The sequence below is a fragment of the Bombyx mandarina genome, chromosome 05, assembly GCF_030267445.1.
Source record: "Bombyx mandarina strain Sakado chromosome 05, ASM3026744v2".
Classification (NCBI taxonomy): Eukaryota; Metazoa; Arthropoda; class Insecta; order Lepidoptera; family Bombycidae; genus Bombyx; species Bombyx mandarina.
Window position 1 is genome coordinate 2958006 of NC_143212.1, and position 21699 is coordinate 2979704.

Genomic DNA, 21699 nt, shown 5'->3' on the forward strand with positions numbered 1-21699 from the left:
ATGTTTCGCGATTCTACTTTTTATGTTACGAACATTATGAATTTAAATGGATAATAATGGTTGCTATTTTTTGGTTACTATAATTCAGTGAATTCATACGCTACACTCGATGCAATGAATAAAATTTTAACATAGATTATTTGAGGTTTCAGCACCATATATTTCGAGATAGCATGAGTGTTGGCGAGAAAGCAGCCCTGGATCTTGCAGGCGGAGGCCCTCATTGCATACTATATACCTGGATATATAGGTATACCTACTATATACCTATATACCCAGTGCCTAGAAGAGCTCCACGCCTGGGGCGTATTACGTACCCTTCCAACAAACACCATTTCTAATTGCCGCCTCTACATGTAACTATGAAATAATGCGTACTTCAATTCACAGCTTTAATCAATTTTTGTAACACGTTGTATACAGTATGGTCTTTTGTAATCATCCGCTGACATCCGGACTTCGAGTAAATGTATTTACTATAAAAGCCAGGTAGAACCTCTTTAATTTATTTACGTTTTGTTACATGTCGCATAGGATACTTTGGTGTAATAATTAATTAAAAAAAAACAATAACTTTCTATAAATTTATTAAAAGACGCCATCGTTTATTCATACTCTAATGTGAAACGTGGATAGGAAATCCGGTGCACGCACAACCACGTGTTCGAAGTCCATGAAGGATAGTCTTCCGTCTCCGTCCACGTCAGCCTCGTCCAAAACACTGGCCACAATTTCCTCCCTCTCTTGAGCGTGAAGCTCTCCCTTTGTCAACAATCGAGTGGCCTCCAAAAGGTCCTCTCGGCCTATGTACATGTCATCGTCAAGATCATAAATTCTGAAGGCGTACCTGTAAACAATTTTGTTAGCTACTTTTTTTACTTAGATGGGACGAAGAGATCACGGCCTATATAAACATCAACAAAGTAAATTTCGCCACCCATCTTAAAACTGCTTTCAGACTACACTATACTATAACTTATTTTAAGTGAAATAGATGTTTTTTCTGATTGTCTCACTACTTACAGGAAAAATCTGTCGCGGATCATCTCCCAATTAAATTAATCATAAGCAATGAATGAAATGTATTCAAATCTTAGCTGTATATTTTTTTTATTTTTGATGTTAATGCACTGTCGATTGCACCTATAATTGAGGTGACATCAGCCATGAACTTTTGTCAATTTGTCAATGTTTTGTATTGATGATCACTTTGTTGGTGCAACTTAATAAATAAATAAATAAATAAATACTATAGTGCCATATAGTATAGCAGTCTATAGGTATGTACTTAGCCAATAATATATAGTACAGTACAGTGTGAACGTGTCCATAACAATGTATGGTGCGCGATATTGTTGTGCTATGAGCTATATGTATACTATATGCTATTATATCATAGCGTATTCTGAAAGTGGCTTGAGAGATGAGTTCTAAGTCTCCGTTCTTTTTTTTTTTATTGCTTAGATGGGTGGACGAGCTCACAGCCCACCCGGTGTTAAGTTGTTACTGGAGCCCATAGACATCTACAACGTAAATGCGCCACCCACCTTGAGATATAAGTTCTAAGGACTCAGTGTAGTTACAACGGCTGCCCCACCCTTCAAATCGAAACGCATTACTACTTCACGGCAGAAATAGGCGGGGTGGTGGTACCTACCCGTGCGGACTCACAAGAGGTCCTACCACCAGTTCTAAAGTAAAACGACTGCCCCACTTAACAACCGAAACGCATTACTGCTTCACGTCAGAAATAGGCAGGGTGGTGGTATCTACCCTCATATACCTATATATATCATTTGGAATATTTACATGCAAATAAATAGCAAATGCCATTAGTAAAATCCGATAGTATGAAAATATTTAATTTAATTACGCAAAAGTTTGACCTGATTTTTCGTAACCCAATTATAGATATTATTGTTGGTGTTAAAGTACAACGTGAATCTCGCTAACTTTATCCATTAGCTAATCATTGTTTCGCGTGATTTCAGACGATGAGTCTCGGGATCGTGTGAATCATAAAATAGTATTGGTGTAAGCTCCGAGTTTAATGATTATAAATCTATTAGAATCATAATAATTTATGGTAAACTTTTTCTTAACTTCTATCTAAGTAAGATTTTGGTTATTTTTCTCCAGTTAATGTCCAGTGTAATGCCGCTATAAAAAGAACAGGTACATTGCTTTTTTTTAATATTCCGATTGCGGATAATTGTTATATATTATTAGATATATACGTTTTTTTATTGCATAGGTCAGTGGACGAGCTCACAGCCCACCTGGTGTTAAGTGGTTACCGGAGTCCATAGATATCCACAACGTAAACGCCACCCGCCTTGAGATATGAGTTCTAAGGTTTCAATATAGTTACAACGGCTGCCCCACTGCTTCAAACCGAAACGTCTATGTCTATAAATAAGGTCTATGGTCTATAAAATAAATATTATGTCTATAAATAGAAATTTGCTTTAAGAGAGAAACGGACATTTTGACAGCTAAAATATCTACGTACTTTTTTACCGCTCGTCCTCCCGAAATAAGGTTCCTAAATTTCTCTGTCATTTGTAATGCTAGTATAATGTTTAGTTTGTTTATTAATTGCTGATCAACCAACCGACCAATCGCAATTATCCATGAGCACAAAAAAATCTTGCATTGTTATAACATAGAAAACGTCAGAAAATCCTACAAACCTATTATTCTGTTTGCTCATTCATCAAGAGATTTCATGGTCGTAGCTCATCTTTTGTAGCATTAGTAATTATCTTTCTGCAGTGGACTGAAAGCTTGTTCTGGCTTGAAGGCTCAACTCAAATATTAAGTGTATTTATTATCTATTAGCGATCCGACCTCGCTTCGCCTCGGAAACATTAAATTTTATTATTGGGTAACCCGTGGTTATTGTCGTACTGCGGGTGAAGCCGCGGGGCGAAGCTAGTCTAAAAAAAGTAGCTTTACTTACTACTAAGTTACTCCTTATATCATCAGCTACCTATAAGTGAAAGTCTCGTCAAAATCGGTTCAGCCGTTCCAGAGATTAGCCGAAACAAACAGACAGACAGACAGAAAGACAAAAATTGTAAAAAATGTTATTTTGGTGTATGTACCGTACATATTTATATTTATAGGCATGTAGTAAAAAGCGGTTATTTCAATATTACAAACAGACACTCCACTTTTATTTATATGTATAGATAATAGATGGGCTCAACTGTTCAACGAATACGATTAGTGTCTATCGTATACATAATATTAATCAAGGCTTAAAATGATTTTGACGAGTGACTCAGAACATGTGATCTGCGGTTGATATAGTTATTACCATGCTTTAATATCCCTTGGCGCTGCTTCACTGAACACCGACATCATGTCGAGGAAATCTTCAAAGGTGAGGTTCCCGGAGCCATCGTGAGAAAACACTTGACATATGCGCCTTTTGAACGGGTTTTCCTAGAAAAAAAAAGTTTAAACAAAGTTTTACTTGTGGTAGGACGTCTTATGAGTCCGCACGGGTAGGTATCACCACCCCGCCTATTTCGGCCGTGAAGCAATAATGCATTTCGGTTTGAAGGGTGGGGCAGCCGTTGTAACTATATTGAGACCTTAGAACTTATATCTCAAGGTGGGTGGCGCATTTTCGTTGTAAATGTCTATGGGCTCCAGTACCCACTTAACACCAGCTGGGTTGTGAGCTCGTCCGCCCAACTAAGCAATAAAAAAAAAGTCAAACAATATGTATTTGGCGGTTCGCACGCGAATATACTCGTACTGTGTTCTCTGATTTTGTTGTGATCTAACACATATGCATGAGCGTATCCCTTGCGAAGTCTTCGACTCATAGTCTTTTATCGTTTTAATAGCGACCCGCCCTCGCTTCGCTTCGAAAACTGTAATTTATTATTATTTCTACACTATTTAATGGATGTTATTATACATATAAACCGTATTCTTCAATCACTCTATCTTATAAAAAAAACCGCATCAAAATCCGTTGCGTAATTTTAAAGATTTAAGCATACATAGGAATATAGGGACAGAGAAAGAGACTTTGTTTTATACAATGTAGTGACGATCCATAGCTAAATTAAATTTCACCACATGATTCTCGGTTATTAATCTGAAATAAAGAATTGTTATGAGGGAAATCAGCTTCGTTGGCTTTCCACTGAATCACATGTTGTTTATTTTATTTAGATTATCTATAGAAGCTTTCATACTTTAAGTTCAGGTAGTTTCTCTATTTCTTCCACGGGAACCGCTATAGTGTGTGCCTGGTTCTCCGTCATTCGTTTCGGTATTAAATCTGGATTCACTTCTCGGAACCTTTTGAATACCCTGAAATTAGCACATCATTTATGTTGAACAATTTTTGATTTGAAGCCCGAAAAATGACCTGATTGGTGATTACCAACCATAAGTTCTACAAGATAGAGGGAAAGGGATGGAATAAACAACGTCTTACGTCACCTCCGAGCTTCGAATCTGATATTACACTATATTCTACTGATATTAATAAACCTACAATCTCTTTTTTCTGAAAGAGAGCTCTCTAAGCCAACATCCATCATACTGTCTTCAGAAAATTTACTCAGCTCTTTTCCGCCGACCTCGACAATACGAATTTTAGGGTAATGCATGAGAGAGAATTTAAGGAAATATAGATTTTAGAACTGTTCTACTTAGCAACTCCTTACCTGAAATGGCAATGATTTTTTGTTTAAATTCGCCAGTAAATGCGTTACTATATTCAGTCCATTCGCTAGCCATCATTGCGGTAGATAAAACCGTACCGAAAGTTTATCTTTCTACTTAATTTAAGGACAAATACTTCGCTTCACAATGTATCAAACAAATTTGGACATTTGCTTCAAAAACAGAATCGCGTTCCAGAAACACGTGAGAAACTTTAAATGCGCCACTAAATCCGCTTACAGCATAACGAACGTACCAAAGTGCTCATTAATTATCTGTATCGATCTATGAAACGTGTGCGGCCTTGGACGTTTGTAACTTGAAACTCTGTACAATGACGCATGTAGGTAAGTTGAAACTTGACAATCAAGTTAAAACATCCACTACTCGCACGAAAATTTGGAATGGAAACGTAAGATTTTTCTGCTGTGAAGCAGTAATGCGTTTCGGTTTGAAGGGTGGGGCAGCCGTTGTAACTATCTGAGACTTTAGAACTTATATCTCAAGGTGGGTGGCGCATTTACGTTGTAGATGTCTATGGGCTCCAGTAACCACTTAACACCAGGTGGTCTGTGAGCTCGTCCACACATATAAGCAAAAAAATATCGAACCTCATTTACTACATCATCATTCTCCTGCCCTTGTCCCAGTCACCTGGGGTCGGCGCAAAATGTTTTCTCCTTCCATACTCCTCTATCATATACCATTTCTTCGCTCACTCCCCTCTTACACATATCGTCTTTCATGAATCCATCCATTTTTTCTTAGGTCTACATACCTCTTCTAATTTACTACATATATACTTTTTATTACATTCGAAGGCAGATGAGTACGCTGTCTATTCGATGGTGACTTTATCGTCACTCGAGGAAATTAGCTATGACCAATCTATTTACAACGTTATCATACTAACTCGAGACATTTGATTTACTGGCCTTATTGTCTCTGTACATTTAAGGCGAATTTATTGTATTGGTAAGTTTAAAAAGTTAATGGGTTCCTATGTTTTGGAGACCATAACCTTCTTGGGGTCAACTCTACTGCTACAGCTGTATAATACATCATCATCATCATTCTTTTCTATTACCCTTTTCTGAGGTGTAGGGCTCGAATCAAATCCTTCCATTTACAGCGGTCTTGGGCAGTCTGTTCAGTATAGTACAGTAATTAAAAATTGGGTCTGGCGAGTAATTAGATAGAAATCGGTGATTGATATGGTCGCTATCTATATATTGGTCGATATATATTTATCTTGGTGACCGAATTCTCATCTATGTTAAGGAATTTAACATTATTAATTTTTGTTTTCCTTATTAATTCCTTTTGCGATTGTGGAATGCGATTGGGAAAAAATTCGATTCTAAAGCGAATATTTTGATTATCAAATACGTTTTAATTTTGTCACTAAAACAATCTGGTTGACAGCTTTGAGACCGGCTGAATTGCTGATATCTATCCTTCGTGGACGGTAGGGGTGATATGGGCATATTCAAATCTTAATGGAAGGGTTAAATAAATATAACATTGTGATGTGAACACAAGATCGTGATGGTAGACAGTTCGGATGTAATTTGGTTCGGTTATAATTAAACGTTAGTTTTTTTCATGATTGAGTGATTACTGGTGGCCCGGAGGCCTTTCCAGTTTCATCAGCACAGGTGGGCGAACAATGGCTCAGCCAGGAGGGGTGGAATTCGCTAACATTGCCCTAACACCTCCAAAGAAGACCTAACAACTCAAGAGCAGCTGCTTCGCGAGTCAATCTATTACCCGCTGAGATGATCCGGCGAGGAAGTCAGCGGGCTGATGCTTAGGTTAGGTTACGGAGTTCCTAAGCCTGCTCCTAGTGTTAAGAGCTAAAGGCGTCTAATGCAAGGGTTATTGGATCTAATGGATTCATAAGGACGTGTCTAGGGCGTCAACGGTGATTGGCTCCTACGTGGGCAGATTTCGGGGAGTAGTCAGCGGTTGCAAAGATAAAGTGATTATCATGACGCAAACCCTGAGATATAAGGCAGATGTATCATGCATTAAGTGTAACTATGTTAAACTATTCAAATCGCAAAACACACCTACCGGCAGAAATTATAGTCTTAAACAAAATAGTTTCGAGTTAGTTTTCATTTTAGTCCGTATTTAAATGAATACTTGGTTTTACAAGAAGGCACTATGTTTAATTAATTTGATTAGATCGTACGCTAATTGAGTGAATGTATGTATAGTGGAAAAGTTTATAGTTTTATTCCATTCACGAAACGAAATAGTCAAACATGTTGTCCAACTTTATACAAACTTCAAAATTAAAATAGTTTGTTCATTTGTTAATTGTGTACTGTGATTATTTACAAACAGCACACCCCCACTCATTGCGGCTTAGCGCTTAATATAAATATTTTTTATTTGAAAATTATTCAAGTCGATCTTTGTGATTTAAGAACATACCGATGTATAAAGACACAGTTTTCTTTAGAAATTAATGTACTTATGTACAGTTTGTGACTTGGAAATGATATAACTAGTCAATAATAAGATTTTCAAACATAACACAACTTATATTATTCATTATGTCACTCTAATTGTATTGATTTGTGTTATTGAAGATTCTAACACTCGGTGTTTGTCATTAATCTGTCGTGGCGTATTTCATTTCTTATATCTTTGTATTATTTCTTACCTTAAAATCTCTTTCCTCGTGAAAAATGTACAGTCCTGTTTAATTATAGCAATTTAATAAGTTTTTGATGACTAAAACTGGTAGGTAATTATACCCATCATTATACTCGAAGGCTGTAATTTATTATTTATTCTACGAACTAAAAAGTGTTTTTCTATTCTGGCAACACGTAATTTATTTCGTTGCAGTGATATAGTAGTGAATGTTATACAAAATCTCGAGGATCTTATTGTGAGGGCGCCTAGCCAAATCTGCAAAGCAGTCTTCGTTCCGGTTCAAAGGGTGGTGGAACAACCGTAATAAAATTCCATTGAAACTTAGATCCCATGTTTCGAGGTGGTGATGGTTTTCACATACAGATATTTGTGGGTTCCTGTTATTATTTAACACCACGCAGGCCGTGCGTTTATCCGCTCACCTAAATAAATAAATACGAATCTATTAAATATATAAATAAAAAATAATTTAATGGTAAAACTCAATAAAATTCGTAATTAACTATATAAAATAACTTTGTAGAATTTTGTTTTTTTGTGTCGAAAGAAACGTAGTGCATTTTTTATTTATTTTGTGTTTACTAAAACGATCAATATCTGTACGAGAGCAATATAGTAGTTAGTCCACGACTCACAAAAAAAAATATTTTATTGTACTCTAAAATAATATATTTACTCACCTACCTTAATAATACAAAATGGAAACAACTTATAAAAAAAAATCTGATTAAAAATACAACAAGCAATTACTATTTATAATTATTGATCAGAATACATTTTTACGCATTATTCATTAAGAGGAGATATTATTATATCCATGAGTCAGAATTTTTGGAGTAAAATAATTGTTGTCACTTATTTTTATTATGTTTATTTATATAGATTTAATTTGTATTATTAGAAATAAATGTTTAAGAAAAACTTATTACCGAAACCTTATCGCTATTTCCGTAAATCTTCACTAGTGAGATACCCACTATTCTACACAGTTTTGACAGTTTTCCAAACGATTCCTATTGTTTTATTTACCTGGTAATCTTCGAGCTGTTGTTCTGTAAATGTTACAACTTTGTTCCCCATGCTATTTTCCTAGTTCACGGCACTAGCTCGTTTAGTAAGCAGCCTGTTGCGGCGGCCGCTGCTTAGCACTGGCTCGAACGCGCCTTTTGAATTAATGTCCTACGCCACCGGACTAAGGGTAACGTCACATAGGTAGTTTTGTTTTTCTTTCGCATAGTTTTTCCTTCGATTTTCGTGAGTAGACGTAATATTTTTTTTGGAACGAATTCCTTATGGGACGATGCGGAGGGGTACCCTAACCGGGAAAAAACGTCCGTAACGTAAGATTTTTATTATTTATGTATAGTCTTAGTATGATGGCTATACAGTGTCTAATGTATAGTCTACGTGATGACGGTTATTATTATTATTCATATAAATAGCTGTTTCTTTGTAAATTATTGTTATATATTTTTATAAATCATTGTGAATAAAATAAAGTTGATAACTTTGTAAAGTAGTTTTTTTTTATCAATAAAAAAACCATAATAAAAATATATACCCGAATAATTATTTTCTTTATACCTCGAATAGAACTTAAAATTAATATTTTTACAATAAGAAAGAAAACGGGTGTTTAAATCGTAAAAGGAGTTTTAATTATCGTTTTATCAGATGTTTTTGAAGTTATTAAAATTTTAATATTTTACATTTATAGAAGTATATTATGACTCCGATATTTACAGTCTTGTTTAGGCGTTTTTTTCATGTGTACCTACTCAATTTAAGTTGCTAGGATTGTATTCTGGTAGACTCTGCGAATTTTTGATTCAGATCACAACTTTACATTTTATGCTAATTGACGGTGTCACGTTGTGATGTCTATGGGTTCCGACAGACACTTAAATCATCGCGAGCCGTGTGTTCGTTGACTCTAGATTGATGCACTGAAGAAAACCATAGTTAGAGCCAGCCTGGAAATTTTAAAACATAGACAAAAATGTACTAAAATTTAATTATAAATATAAAATTACCGAATGTGTACTAAATTTATGAAAATAAAGTTTTAAGAATAATTTTCATCTTCCAAAAATACACATGTGAAGTGTAAGTATGAACTAAGGATGTACAGTGTTATAATGTCAAGGGCGTATAGTTTGAATACTGTATCGACAGAAGTCGCTTCATAAAGCTATCAGCGCCGTATTCATGGTTTTTTAATAACAGTTGAAAGACTATGGAGCATATTTCGTTTAAAATTATATTCTAATAGATATTCATAGACAGGGGTTATTCTAACCAAAAATAAAATAAGAATATGTGGGGTATTTGAGATTGGTGGGGTTAGGCTGTGCTGTAAACATCTTCCTCACCTCCAGTCCCTGGACCTAGTAGTTGTCTATGGAAATAAGATGAGATGATATGGGATGAAATATAATCTCAGTAAAATTGTGGTCATTTACTAAGATTTTTTCAGTGGACTTTTGTGTAGGATCCCGAGAAGTTACATCCAGCGGCTTTGTGTTATTTTCTCACATTTGTGCACTTTCACAGATATTAAACCGTTAATAAACCACCGTTATTACGCATTTAAGCCTTAAGAAACACTAAATGGACAAAATAAAACAAATCACGCAACTTCATTTAAAACACGCCAAGAAGTCAAAACACTGCTATATAGTTCTCTAATATAAAAAAACGCGCCAAAAATCCACAGATAAAAAACGAGATCAAATGTCAAATTTGACAACACGTTTCTGTGTCCGCACATTTAGGGCGCGACGGCCATTAACAGCCACACCTTGTTCGTGTAAGTTTATCTTATTTATTACGAGTCAGCTTATTATATTTACGCCGTTTCTATATTATTACTGGAGGCGTGGTTATATTCATGTTATCAGTTACGAGTGAAGTATCTTACCCGTGCTCATCAAATTTCCACGAAGAAAAGATATCAGAAGGTAACAAAGAGGCAATGGTAAAGGAGGAAAAGAAGAAAAACGTATTAGTTGATATGATCATGAAAACTGAATAAAATTCGAAACATATAGTAAAATTAAAAGTTTCAAATATGCATCAGAAGGGGTAGCGTGATTTCCATGCCTACCTACCTATGTACCTATGGATGGGGATGCTAGAGTAAGAAGTAAAAAGAGAAGTTTATCATTACATTTTTACAATTTTATTCTGGTCGCGGTAGACTATGACTGTTGTAACCTAACCTGCAACCGTAATTATAGCCCACTAAGCATTGACAGACAACTAACTGAGACAACTAAACTACCATCACCCACCTTGAGATGTCTCAATGGTACGTATACTTATGATAGCTGGCATTTCCTTCAAACTAGAGCGCATGACTGGTTTTAAGCAATAATAGACCAAGTATATAACCATACGGGTCATACATGATATACCTATTTACTGGTGGTAGGACCTCTTCTGAGTCCGCCGGGGTAGGTACCGCCACCCTGCCTACACGAGTATTTCTGCCGTGAAGCAGTAATGCGTTTCGGTTTGAAGGGTGGGGCAGCCATTGTAACTATACTGACACCTCAAAACTCATATCTCAAGGTGGGTGGCAGCATTTACGTTGTAGATGTCTATGGGCTCCGGTAACCACTTAACACCAGGTGGGCCGTGATTTCGTCCACCCACCTAAGCAATAAAAAAAAACCTATAAAACTTAGCTAATTCATAGGAAATCGTAAATTATGCTAACGTAAATATAGTGCTATTGACGAAGCTATCATAGTTTTTTTTTTCTGTTACTAAAGCAAACTTCGTGGACTCGGAACGCTTCTCGACTGCGGGTCTTTCTGGCCAGGCGCTATTTCGGTAATTACTTAATATAATTGTCCTTGAGTGTAAAGTGTACTTGAGATGTAAAGCTATACACTAAAGGCCTATTGTGAGTTGAATCAGAGATCATTAATCTAAGTGCCTGGTCCATGGCTTTCATAGGCTGTGTGGAGCGTCTCCCGTCTTTTACATGACTGTAGAGGCTTACTAATTCTAAGCTTACTTAGTTTTAATTTGGTAAATTAACATTGATAAAACGCTTTTATTAGCTTCATACGTATGTTAGTATTTAAGTAACGGAAATTACGAAGATGATTTTGATTCTCTTCAAAATGTCGGATTGACTCGAAATTTGGCATACTTATCAAAGACCGATGAAAATTCAATATTTTAAACTGTTAGATGTTTTATACTTACTAGGATAATCAGGGTTAGCGATTTTTCGTTGGTACTATAGCTCCCAATTTTAACAGCTCCTCCACAATATTAACAAAGCCTAATTCAACCGCCGTACAAATGAATAGCTTATTTTTACATTTTAACATTACATGTCAATGTTTCATTGCAACACCATATTTAATAAACAATAAATTAAAAAACTATAAAACGAACTTTTACAGAAAACCAAACTAATAAACAGAAAATAAATAATAGTTTAAAAAACAAAAAAATACGCTTTTATAGATTATCCAACTAAAAAACAAAAACTAAATTGAATAAAAAAAAAGCGTTTTAAAAAGAAACATTTTCTATGAAAGCGTGTTTTTTAGTTTTTTTAACTAATATTTATTTTTAATGTATGTTAGGTTTACAGTACACTGCCGTTTTGGCTTTGGGTACAGTCTCCTTACAGCCCCTATAGATTGCTTATTTCCATCGTCACACCCCCGGGGTATTGACTATTGAGTGCGGGTACACAAAATGTATTTGCGGAAAGGGACTCGTATTAATAAGCACATAGATCGAGAAATTATATGGATGTCTTTAATTTTAATGTAGATGATATGCTGGTGGAATAATTAGACTTAAAAAAATAGTATGCAGCTTTATAGTTTATGTTAAGGCCAATGAACAAGTTCATATTTGCGATTAGATTCTTCTATTACCACCCTGGGATACAACCGACTGAGTTTCTCACCGGATCTTCTCAGTGGGTCGCGTTTCCGATCCGGTGGTAGATTCTGGGAAGCAAGGCTCTTGCTAGGGCTAATGTTAGGAACGCTCCCAAGTTAAAGCCCCGTGAGCTCACCTATTCGCCTGATTACGTTGGCACAATCCCTCTAAATTACCAGCATAGGTAGGAAAAAAACCCATTACTACACCGAACTGTGACCTGTCGCGATTGACAGTGCTATTTTACTTATTCTACTAGTCTTTTTGTTTATATTTCGAGGTTCATCTCAGGATTTGATCATAATATTTGTTTATAAGGAGCTATATAACAACTATACCTAGTGCTTGGTTTTGTTAATGCCGCGTCCACTTTTATACGATCTAAGTAATTTTCCGGGGCACCAAATTAGATTGTCAGTAGTAGTTTCATACACAACAGTATTCCTGACAATCCAAATACGATGTCCAATATTTATTAGACTTATCTCGAAATATCATTTCGTTTTATATGTTAAAAGAATTCTTATAGAATGGGTCTTATATTTTCATATATTTAATGTTTTATGTTGTAGTTTGCTTTTTAGAATATATGCGACTGTAGCCTTGCGAACTGGGTTCATCACTGAGCGTAAAGTTTTGATAAAATTTATTTAATTGTGTTGTGCGTAACGTAGTATATAATTTATAAGATTCACATTTAGGATTATTGTTTTCATCCCACTGCTGGACATAGGCCTAGGATTACATTATAATATTACAAAAAGTTTTATTACTTAAAAACCTTATTCGAGATCGCGGTATAAGAAATATAATCTATGACAATATTAAAATTATCGCCAAAATGGACTTTTTGGCGGGAACGCGAGGAGTGAAGTTGTGTGATTTGTTTTATTTTGTCTATTTAGTGTTTCTTCGGGTTTAAATGTATAATAATGGTGGTTATTAACTGTTTAATATCTGTGAAAGTGCACTAATGTGGGAAAATGAAACAAAGCCGCTGTACGTAACTTTCTCGGCATCCTCCAAAAAGTCCACTGAAAAAATCTCAGTAAATCACTACCATTTTACTGAGATTAGATTTCATCCCATATCATCTCATCTAATTTCATTTATTTTCATCCCATTTGATCTCAAATTAATCATTTTCATGTCATTTCGTTTCATTTCACTCCATATTATCATTTTTCATAAAAAATAAGAATAGAAATTAAAATAAGATATGACTTAAAGGTCCTAGTTAGCAGGTCATAAAATCCCTTAAAAAAATCTCCAAAATAAGAAATGTCTTTTTGGCGGGAACGCGAGGAGTGAAGTTGTGTGATTTGTTTTATTTTGTCTATTTAGTGTTTCTTTAGGTTGAAATACGAATGACGTAACTTCTCGGGATCCTCCAAAAAGTAAATGACCGCCATTTTACTGAGATTATATTTCATCCCATATCATTTCAATTCATCTCATTTAATTTTATGCCATGTTAATTTTTGTTGTAAATTTAATTCGTTTTTAATTATTTATGTTATGTCGCGATTACTTTTAATTACGTCCAATCGAAAGCAATTGACATGGCTGTGCATTCGCGCAAGCAGCTGTACTATTTTCAGATTTTAATTGTAACGATCTCACTGGTTTTCAATATGGCTGCTTTTGGATAGCAGCATGCCAGGATGACTGTTAAGCTACCTACCTTCCGCTACGAAATTCCTCCTTTCTGAAACTTCGTTTAAAAAATACCTGTCGTAATGCCAACGAAGCATCATAGAGAAAAATTCATTCCAAACTCAGATCGTAAAATGCGAGGTAAAATGACTATATAAATTAAATTATTAAATGTCTGTCCTAAATTATAGATAGAAGATTTTAACCGTACAGGTCCGGTGTCCTTCTACCTATTCGCTGGTGGCCTAAGAGGCTATTCCAGTTCGGACGGGTAGGTGAGCTTACGGGCTTAACCTGAGAAAATTTGCTAACACTAGCCCTAGCAAGAGCAGTGCTTCGCAGAATCTGCCACCGGATCGGAATCGCGACCCACTGAGAAGATCCGCGGAGCAACTCAGTGGGCTTAAACATGGAGCCATTTTAAGACAAGCTTTCGTTATAGTGTTGGTTTCCAAGAGTCGTAGACACAATTAAAAGCTAGTTTTATAAAAATGTCACGCATTTTTATTATTTTCTCAAATTCGGACGTATCGTGTAATTTTACATTTACAATTTTTGTGGTCACTGACAACTAAGGTAATTAAAGTATTCGTTGACATTTGAATATTGCGCTAACTAGAGAAATGAACTAATTACAATTCTTTGCACGTAGAACGAAGTAACCGAATAAAACATTTGTTTAAATCATTAATCTAGTAATTATTTTTATGCGTCTTATCTATAATTATTTTACAGAGGTCGACACGACAGGAAAGAAAATTCAATGCTAGAAAATCATGCCCATCCGGAGCATTCGTCTTTACATTTTTGTTCTGTCGGGAAATTGTTTGTGACAGGTGAATCAGGCACATTGGGACAGTGAGCCGACCATCGGATCTCGACGCATTTCTGGAAGTCCCAGTCAAATACATACCTGAAAAGATTGAACGATAATCTTAAATTGGATAAATAAATAAAAGGATTTTGACTACGTCCGGTAAGCTCATGAATAACTTCCCTCCTTTTTTTCCTACTTAAGCCTTGAGAGGCTATATGAGCGTTACCCTAGTGTGTAGGTGAGCTCGCGGGGCTCAAACCGGGAGTGTTGCTAACACTGGCCCTAGTAGGAGCAGTGCTTCGCAGAATCTACCACCGGATCGGAAACGCGACCCACTGAGAAGATCCGGCGTGAAACCTTAGTGGGCTGTGTCTATGGGCTAATTTACTTGTCGAGCCCTTCGTCGCAAGCGACGGGTTCGGCAAGGACGGTGACCGGTGCTTGAGGTACCTAAAGTACCTTTAATGGATCGGGAGGATCCGTAATGACGTGTTTAGGGCGACGTCGACTGTTTACCATTCGGTCCACAGGATCGGGTATGGGTCTCTCCGAAGAAGGTTCCTTACAGCTATATCATGTTCTTTTTTCTGTAAAAGTATGACTATTACTCTTCAGTAAGGTCTGCAAGCGATAGTTATTATCAACTAAAGGAGATGTATGCAGTTGTCAAGACATGTTTAGTATGTACATGTATGGATTTATTTAGAATAGCCACGATACTTGGAGCTACTGCATTCATCCCCAGTGCATTTCCAGAGATCTTTTTTGCCACGTACCATCCGGCTATGGAATGAGCTCCCCTCCACGGTGTTTCCCAAGCGCTATGTCCTTATTCAAACGAGGCTTGTGGAGAGTACTTAACGGTAGTCAGTGGGTTGGCTCTGCCCCTGGCATGCTGAAGTCCATGGGCGACGGTAACCACTCACCATCAGTTGAGCCGTATGCTCGTCTGCCTACAAGGGCAATAAAAAAATAAAAATAAAAGAGAATACTGTACCGATCGTCACAGCGGATATAGTGCGTTCATAAATAATATTGAATTTATAGTAGAAACAATTTTCGGTTAAATTAAAACTGTTTTTATTTTTATTTTTTATTTTTTATTAGATTGATACTAGCACTGACCTTATTTCATGCGACCATCTGTTCCGAGCCATATACTCTATAAGGCAATGTTTATCTTTGGGTCGAATTCGACAAAGATCTGAAGACACTAAAAGTTTTGTACAATAACAAGCTTAATTTTAATAAAACTTTTTTTATAGATATACTCGCATCTGACCTGGTATTCAAAGCTCTTGATTCCGAGATCTTAGGAGATGACATCGAAATATCAATAGCATGATTACACTGATGTTCCACCTTTCGAATTGAACATAATTGCCTTGTAGCAGAGTTTTATTTATTGCTTCGATAGGTGAACGAACTCAGACCTGGTGCTTAGTGGTTACCGAAGCCATCAACAGAATCAACAGCGTAAATGCCACCACCCGCCTAAAGACATTATCGGTAGGCAGAGGCTTGGCTCTGTCGCTGATATTACTGGTGGTAGGACTTTTTGTGAGTCCGCGCGGGTAGGTACCACCACCCCGCTTATTTCTGCCGTGAAGCAGTAATGCGTTTCGGTTTGAAGGGTAAGGCAGCCGCTGTAACTATACTTGAGACCTTAGAACTTATATCTCAAGGTGGGTGGCGCATTTACGTTGTAGATGTCTATGGGCTCCGGTAACCACTTAACACCAGGTGGGCTGTGAGCTCGTCCGCCCATCTAAGCAATAAAAAAAAACATAGCTGACGTCCTTGGATGACGGTAACCACTCACGATCAGGTGGACCGAATGTTTGTTCGCCTACAAGGGCAATAAAAAAAAGATACGAGTTCTAAGTCTCAGTTTTACAATACAACCGCTGCCCCGCCCTTCAAACCGAAACGCGTAGGTTTTATAATCGCACGCCTACGGCTTGATGGCAGAAATAATAGCTGCATTTTTTTTAACCTACCTATGTTGATAGCCTTGAGAGGCTATTTCAGCTTCGCCTTAACATGTAGGTGAGTTCACGGGGCTCAAACCGGAGTGTTGCTAACACTGGCCCCAGCAAGAGCAGTGCTTCGCAGAATCTACCACCGGATCGGAAACGCGATCCACTGAAAAGATCCGACGAGAAACTCAGTGGGCTGTGTCTGTGGGTTAATTTGCTCGTCGAGCCCTTCGTCGCAAACGACGGGTTCGACGAGGACGGTGACCGGTGTTTGTTACCTAAAAGCACCGTTAACGAATCGGGAGGCTCCGTAATGACGTGTTTTGGGCGACGTCGACTACTTACCATTCGGTCTACAGGATCGGGTATGTAATTCCCAGCGGCCACGACAAGAGTTTTCTCATGTCGTGCCGCCTTCTCAAAGTGAAGCTGTATACGCACTATCGATAGAATTACTTGACTAATATTTACTTACGCGCTTCACTATGATACAGAAATGCGTAGAATGTAATGATAACACACGGCACCTTTAACATCACGTTAAGATAACTATTGTCGTATTAAATGTATTTCGTTTTAAACGTTATTTATATAACCGTGAACTACATAAGTATTATGTTGAATTTATTGTAGCTCTGTTAAGCTATTTGCACACTACGTGCTTGTGATTGGCTTAAATTAATTTGTTTAATGAGACGACGGTACATAGAGTATTTCATACAGAATCACTGTTTATTAAATTGTAATTATTGTATTTATAGGCGTCATTATAAATATGCTAAGGTTTACCTTGCGGCGTACTGTGAGCCTGCACGGATAGGCGCCACCTTGTTGCCTATTTCTGTCGTAAAGCAGCCTTGCATTTCGTCTTAAAGGATGGCATAGCCATGGATTGATGGGAACAAAACATAATCGATACTTTCGTGTCACAAAGTGGCATATTACCGCACGGGTAGGTACCACCAACCTGTCTATTTCTGCCGTGAAGCAGTAATGCGTTTCGGTTTGAAGGATGGGGTAGCCGTTGTAACTATATTGAGACCTTAGAACTTATATTTCAAGGTGGGTGGCGCATTTACGTTGCAGATGTCTATGGGTTCCAGTAACCACTTAACACCAGGTAGGCTGTCAGGTCGTCCAACCATATAAGCAATAAAAAAATCTACGTTGTCACATTCGAGAATTGTGGGTCTTTCATCCGTTTATGCAAGAAATACATAATAAATTAAAAAAAAACATGTAATTAATCGAGATACCATAACGCGGTTATATTGCGATTTAAATCTTGTGAAACTGCAATTAAGCACACACACACACATACGCTCTCAATTAAAATGTATTCCCGAACTTTGAAGGGGTAACATTTATGTAAATTAAAACTAGCAATCGTTCTATCTATAACGGAGCATCACTTGACTTGACCGATTGGACTGATATCCCGTTTGTTATACTGAATTGTCAATACAACGTTTATATATGAAAGATTTTTTCTGGAATGTCCGCCTGTAGATGGGTCGGCTCAAGATAGTTTTGTGTATTTTTGCGCTTCAATAGAAACTTGATTCAGATCAAAGTATTTTTAATTCTTTTGATGTACAATACGTGCGGGTACGATCCGAATTTTTTATGCAACTGCAACTTACTCTGTTGCCATACTTATTAGTGCGTTCGCACACTTAAAAACATTTATATAAAGTGTCACGTTTAGGATTGCCCTTAACAAAAGCCCACTTGGTATTATGGGGTTAACGGAGGTCATGAATATCACAAAGTACCGCCTCCCACCTTCAGACTTAAGGTTGAAGCCTCTATTGCATTACACAGCGGACGTCCCACTCTTTAACCAGAAAAGAAGATTGTTTCGTGGTATAAATACCTACGCCGGAATGGGATACCCTCCGGCGGGGGCTATCAATACGCCCTACCACCACCTACTGCTGGTAAGCGATAATAGTATACTGGTAAAATACTCAGAAAATGCTGCTGTTCTTTGGCGTACCTCTTCATGCCTTATTTCAACACCTACGATATAAAATTAGGTTTTAATTAATAAAACTAATAAAAATAATGCTAAATATTAACAAAACAATTTATATCAAGTTGGATTTCTTATAAATTACTCGTTAAATCTCAAAGTAATTTCTACCAATTGTAATTATTATTTTTCGGTTTTCTTTATTTAAAACGTAAACATTGCACGTTCTTCGGGGATATGTTCAATAAAATCGAATAACGATTCGTCCCTCCAATTATTTGCAGTTGTACCGTGAAATAAGACTTTAATGTGATTTCTGGCTCCAAGTCCGCAATGGAGCGATGCGACTGAACACCGAGAATCAACTTTCGATGTATGAGATGTGAAAGATAAAAAAAACCAAGCGTGTTAATCTAAAATTCTTAAAATCAAGTAAAAAAACTGGTGCTTTTGACCCGCTTAATAATTAAGAAGTAATTTATTCTTTTTGATTGTCTTGAATTATAATTACATGTGAAAATATGAATATATATTGTTATAATAGAGTTTACAACAGGCATGGTGAATTATTGAAACAGCATTATTGTCCTATATGGGTGGGCGAGTTCCCATCTGGTACTAAGTGGATAACGGTGGTGTAGAGATGATGTAGAAATTACAACGGGATTGGCACCCCTGAAACCCAAATTTAACAAAGTTGTAAGTACAAATTTTTAACGTAATCACCGCATACATATAATTGTGTTATTATCATATCGGTATTCGATAAGGGCACGAACTTGATATTAGAGTCGACCCTAACGTAAATTACTACTTCAGAAAACATCTACTATCTCACTAAAATTGGTTCACGAATTACAGTATTGTGCATTGCATTTATATTTTAAGATAACATAAACAAACTTTTCCAAAGTTTGCGAGTGAACTATTGTTCTCCCGATCGTAGTTAAGTTTAAATTGAAAGCGTCTTCTACCTTTAATTGAAGTTGGATCGTTTTTGTACATTCAATCATTATTAAATCTGTTTAGTCTGCTCGATAAACTTATGAACTACAGCGTGTTATATCTTCGTTTATCTTTAAAGATTTATAAGGTTTTTTTCCCATAGCTATTCGCTGGTAGCCTAGGGGGCTATTTCAGCTACACCCGGATGGGTAGGTGAGCTCACGGGCTCAACCTGAGGGAATTTACTGCCACCACCTACTACCGGATCGGAATCGTGACCCACTGAGAAGATTCGGCGAGAAACTCAGTAGGCATATAATGAATGGTATACAAATGAAATACGACAATACTGCATACAAATTAAAGTTGGGACAGAAAATTGTTATTGCGAATATGACATGAATATGTTCTGATATTGCTGTATGGGGAGACCACCGTTGACTGGTGGTAGGACCTCTTGTGAGCTACTGGTGGTAGGACCTCGTGTGAGTCCGCACGGGTAGGTACCACCACTCTGCCCGTTTCTGCCGCAAAGCAGTAATGCGTTTCGGCTTGAAGGATGGGGCAGCCGTTGTAACTATACTTGAGACCTTAGAACTTATATCTCTAGGTGGGTGGCGTGTTTACGTTGTAGATGTCTATGGGCTCCAGTTACCACTTAACACCAGGTTGGCTGTGAGCTCGTCCACCCATCTAAGCAATAAAAAAAAACTTAATTTAGAATAGTTTCAAGAATGTTCGGGAATTTTCAATTGACAGATAGAGCGTACAGAACATTTTTGGAAATTAAAAGAGATGGTAGTGCTAATTAAAATATATACGTATTTTCAAGTCGGTTTATTTCCCTTTATCTTTACGTTCTATTTTCAAATCAACAATAAAATAAAATAAGCAACATTATGAACTAAACCAGAGATGAGTAACGATTTCGTGTTCGAAAGTTGCCTAAAATTCTGTCTTTACCGAAGCTTTCTGACGTCACGCATAACCGAGATTGATAGCTTTGTTCTCCCTTCAAAATGAGATTGTGTCAGAAATATGCAATTTCACGTTATATCCGGCTAGATCACGTCGAACCAGTTGTGGAATGAAAAATGAAACATTACCTTTTTTATTACACTCAGATTATCGGATTTAATTGTACAGTAAATTTTTTTTTTTTTTAATATTAGATTATTTTTTTAAATATTAGATTATTTTTTTAAATATTCATCTTTACAATGAGTATTATAATGTAACAATTATTGCAATATTGAAATGCCCGGAGCCAGCAACTCATTCCCACTTTGTGCAATCTTCTAGATAATCATTGACTTTATAGTAAGCCTTATTGCACAGATGTTCTTTAATAGTTTTCTTAAGCCTATATGTAGGTTCTGAACATCTTGTGGGATTTTGTTGTACAGGCGCACAGACAAACACCCGAAGGAATTTCGTATCTTATGTAACCTATTCATCGGCACAACAAGCTTGTGTTTGTTCCTAGTATTTCTATTATGTATCTCAGACTTTTTAGGAAACTCCTCAATATGTTTACGAACATACACCACATTTTCAAATATTTACTGGGATGGCGTAGTGAGAACTTTAATTTCTTTAAATTTTTCCCTCAGGGATTCCCTTGAGTGCTTGTTATAAATAGCACGTATAGCTCTTTTCTGCAGAATAAAAATCATTGTGAGCTTTGACTTGAGATTGCTTGATATCGTAAAATAGGTAGGACAACTATACCTTCTAGTCTCACAAGACCTTCTATTCGAGATCGGAATAAGATTGGACAAATTGTGAATAATGCAGACCGAAATATCAGAGCTACTATGAGAACTTAAGGAGATCGGAGAGGCATGCCTTTTGCAAACTGATCAACTAGGCTAGTGGCTAATTATAATTACTAGATGATGACCAAGCTTTGCTCGTTTTTTTTTTGATAACGCCATCTTGTTGTGTCTTTAAAGCGGTTAGTTGCCCTCAATTAAGAAAAATAGTATTATTATTCGCCAATAGATATCGGGAAGAGTTGATTATTGAAAACACGAATAAAACATCATTTT

General features: G+C 36.6%; 1 protein-coding gene across 2 annotated transcripts; it reads right to left on the reverse strand.

The window, feature by feature from the left end:
* Positions 1-570: 570 nt before the first annotated feature.
* Positions 571-17291, reverse strand: Cib2 (Calcium and integrin binding family member 2). 2 transcript variants are annotated; one of them, XM_089727537.1, is made up of 5 exons: positions 17204-17291; positions 15875-15962; positions 4218-4335; positions 3323-3450; positions 571-847 (listed from the first exon to the last, which is right to left on the reverse strand). In XM_089727537.1, exons 1-5 carry the CDS (start codon positions 17262-17264, stop codon positions 610-612), a joined length of 633 nt encoding a protein of 210 aa, XP_089583663.1. In that variant the 5' UTR covers positions 17265-17291; the 3' UTR covers positions 571-609. The 2 variants fall into 2 exon arrangements, with proteins under 2 accessions (XP_089583663.1, XP_089583662.1); XM_089727536.1 differs by lacking the exons at positions 15875-15962; positions 17204-17291 and adding exons at positions 7367-7401; positions 8392-8543.
* Between the last annotated feature and the right edge of the window lie 4408 nt (positions 17292-21699).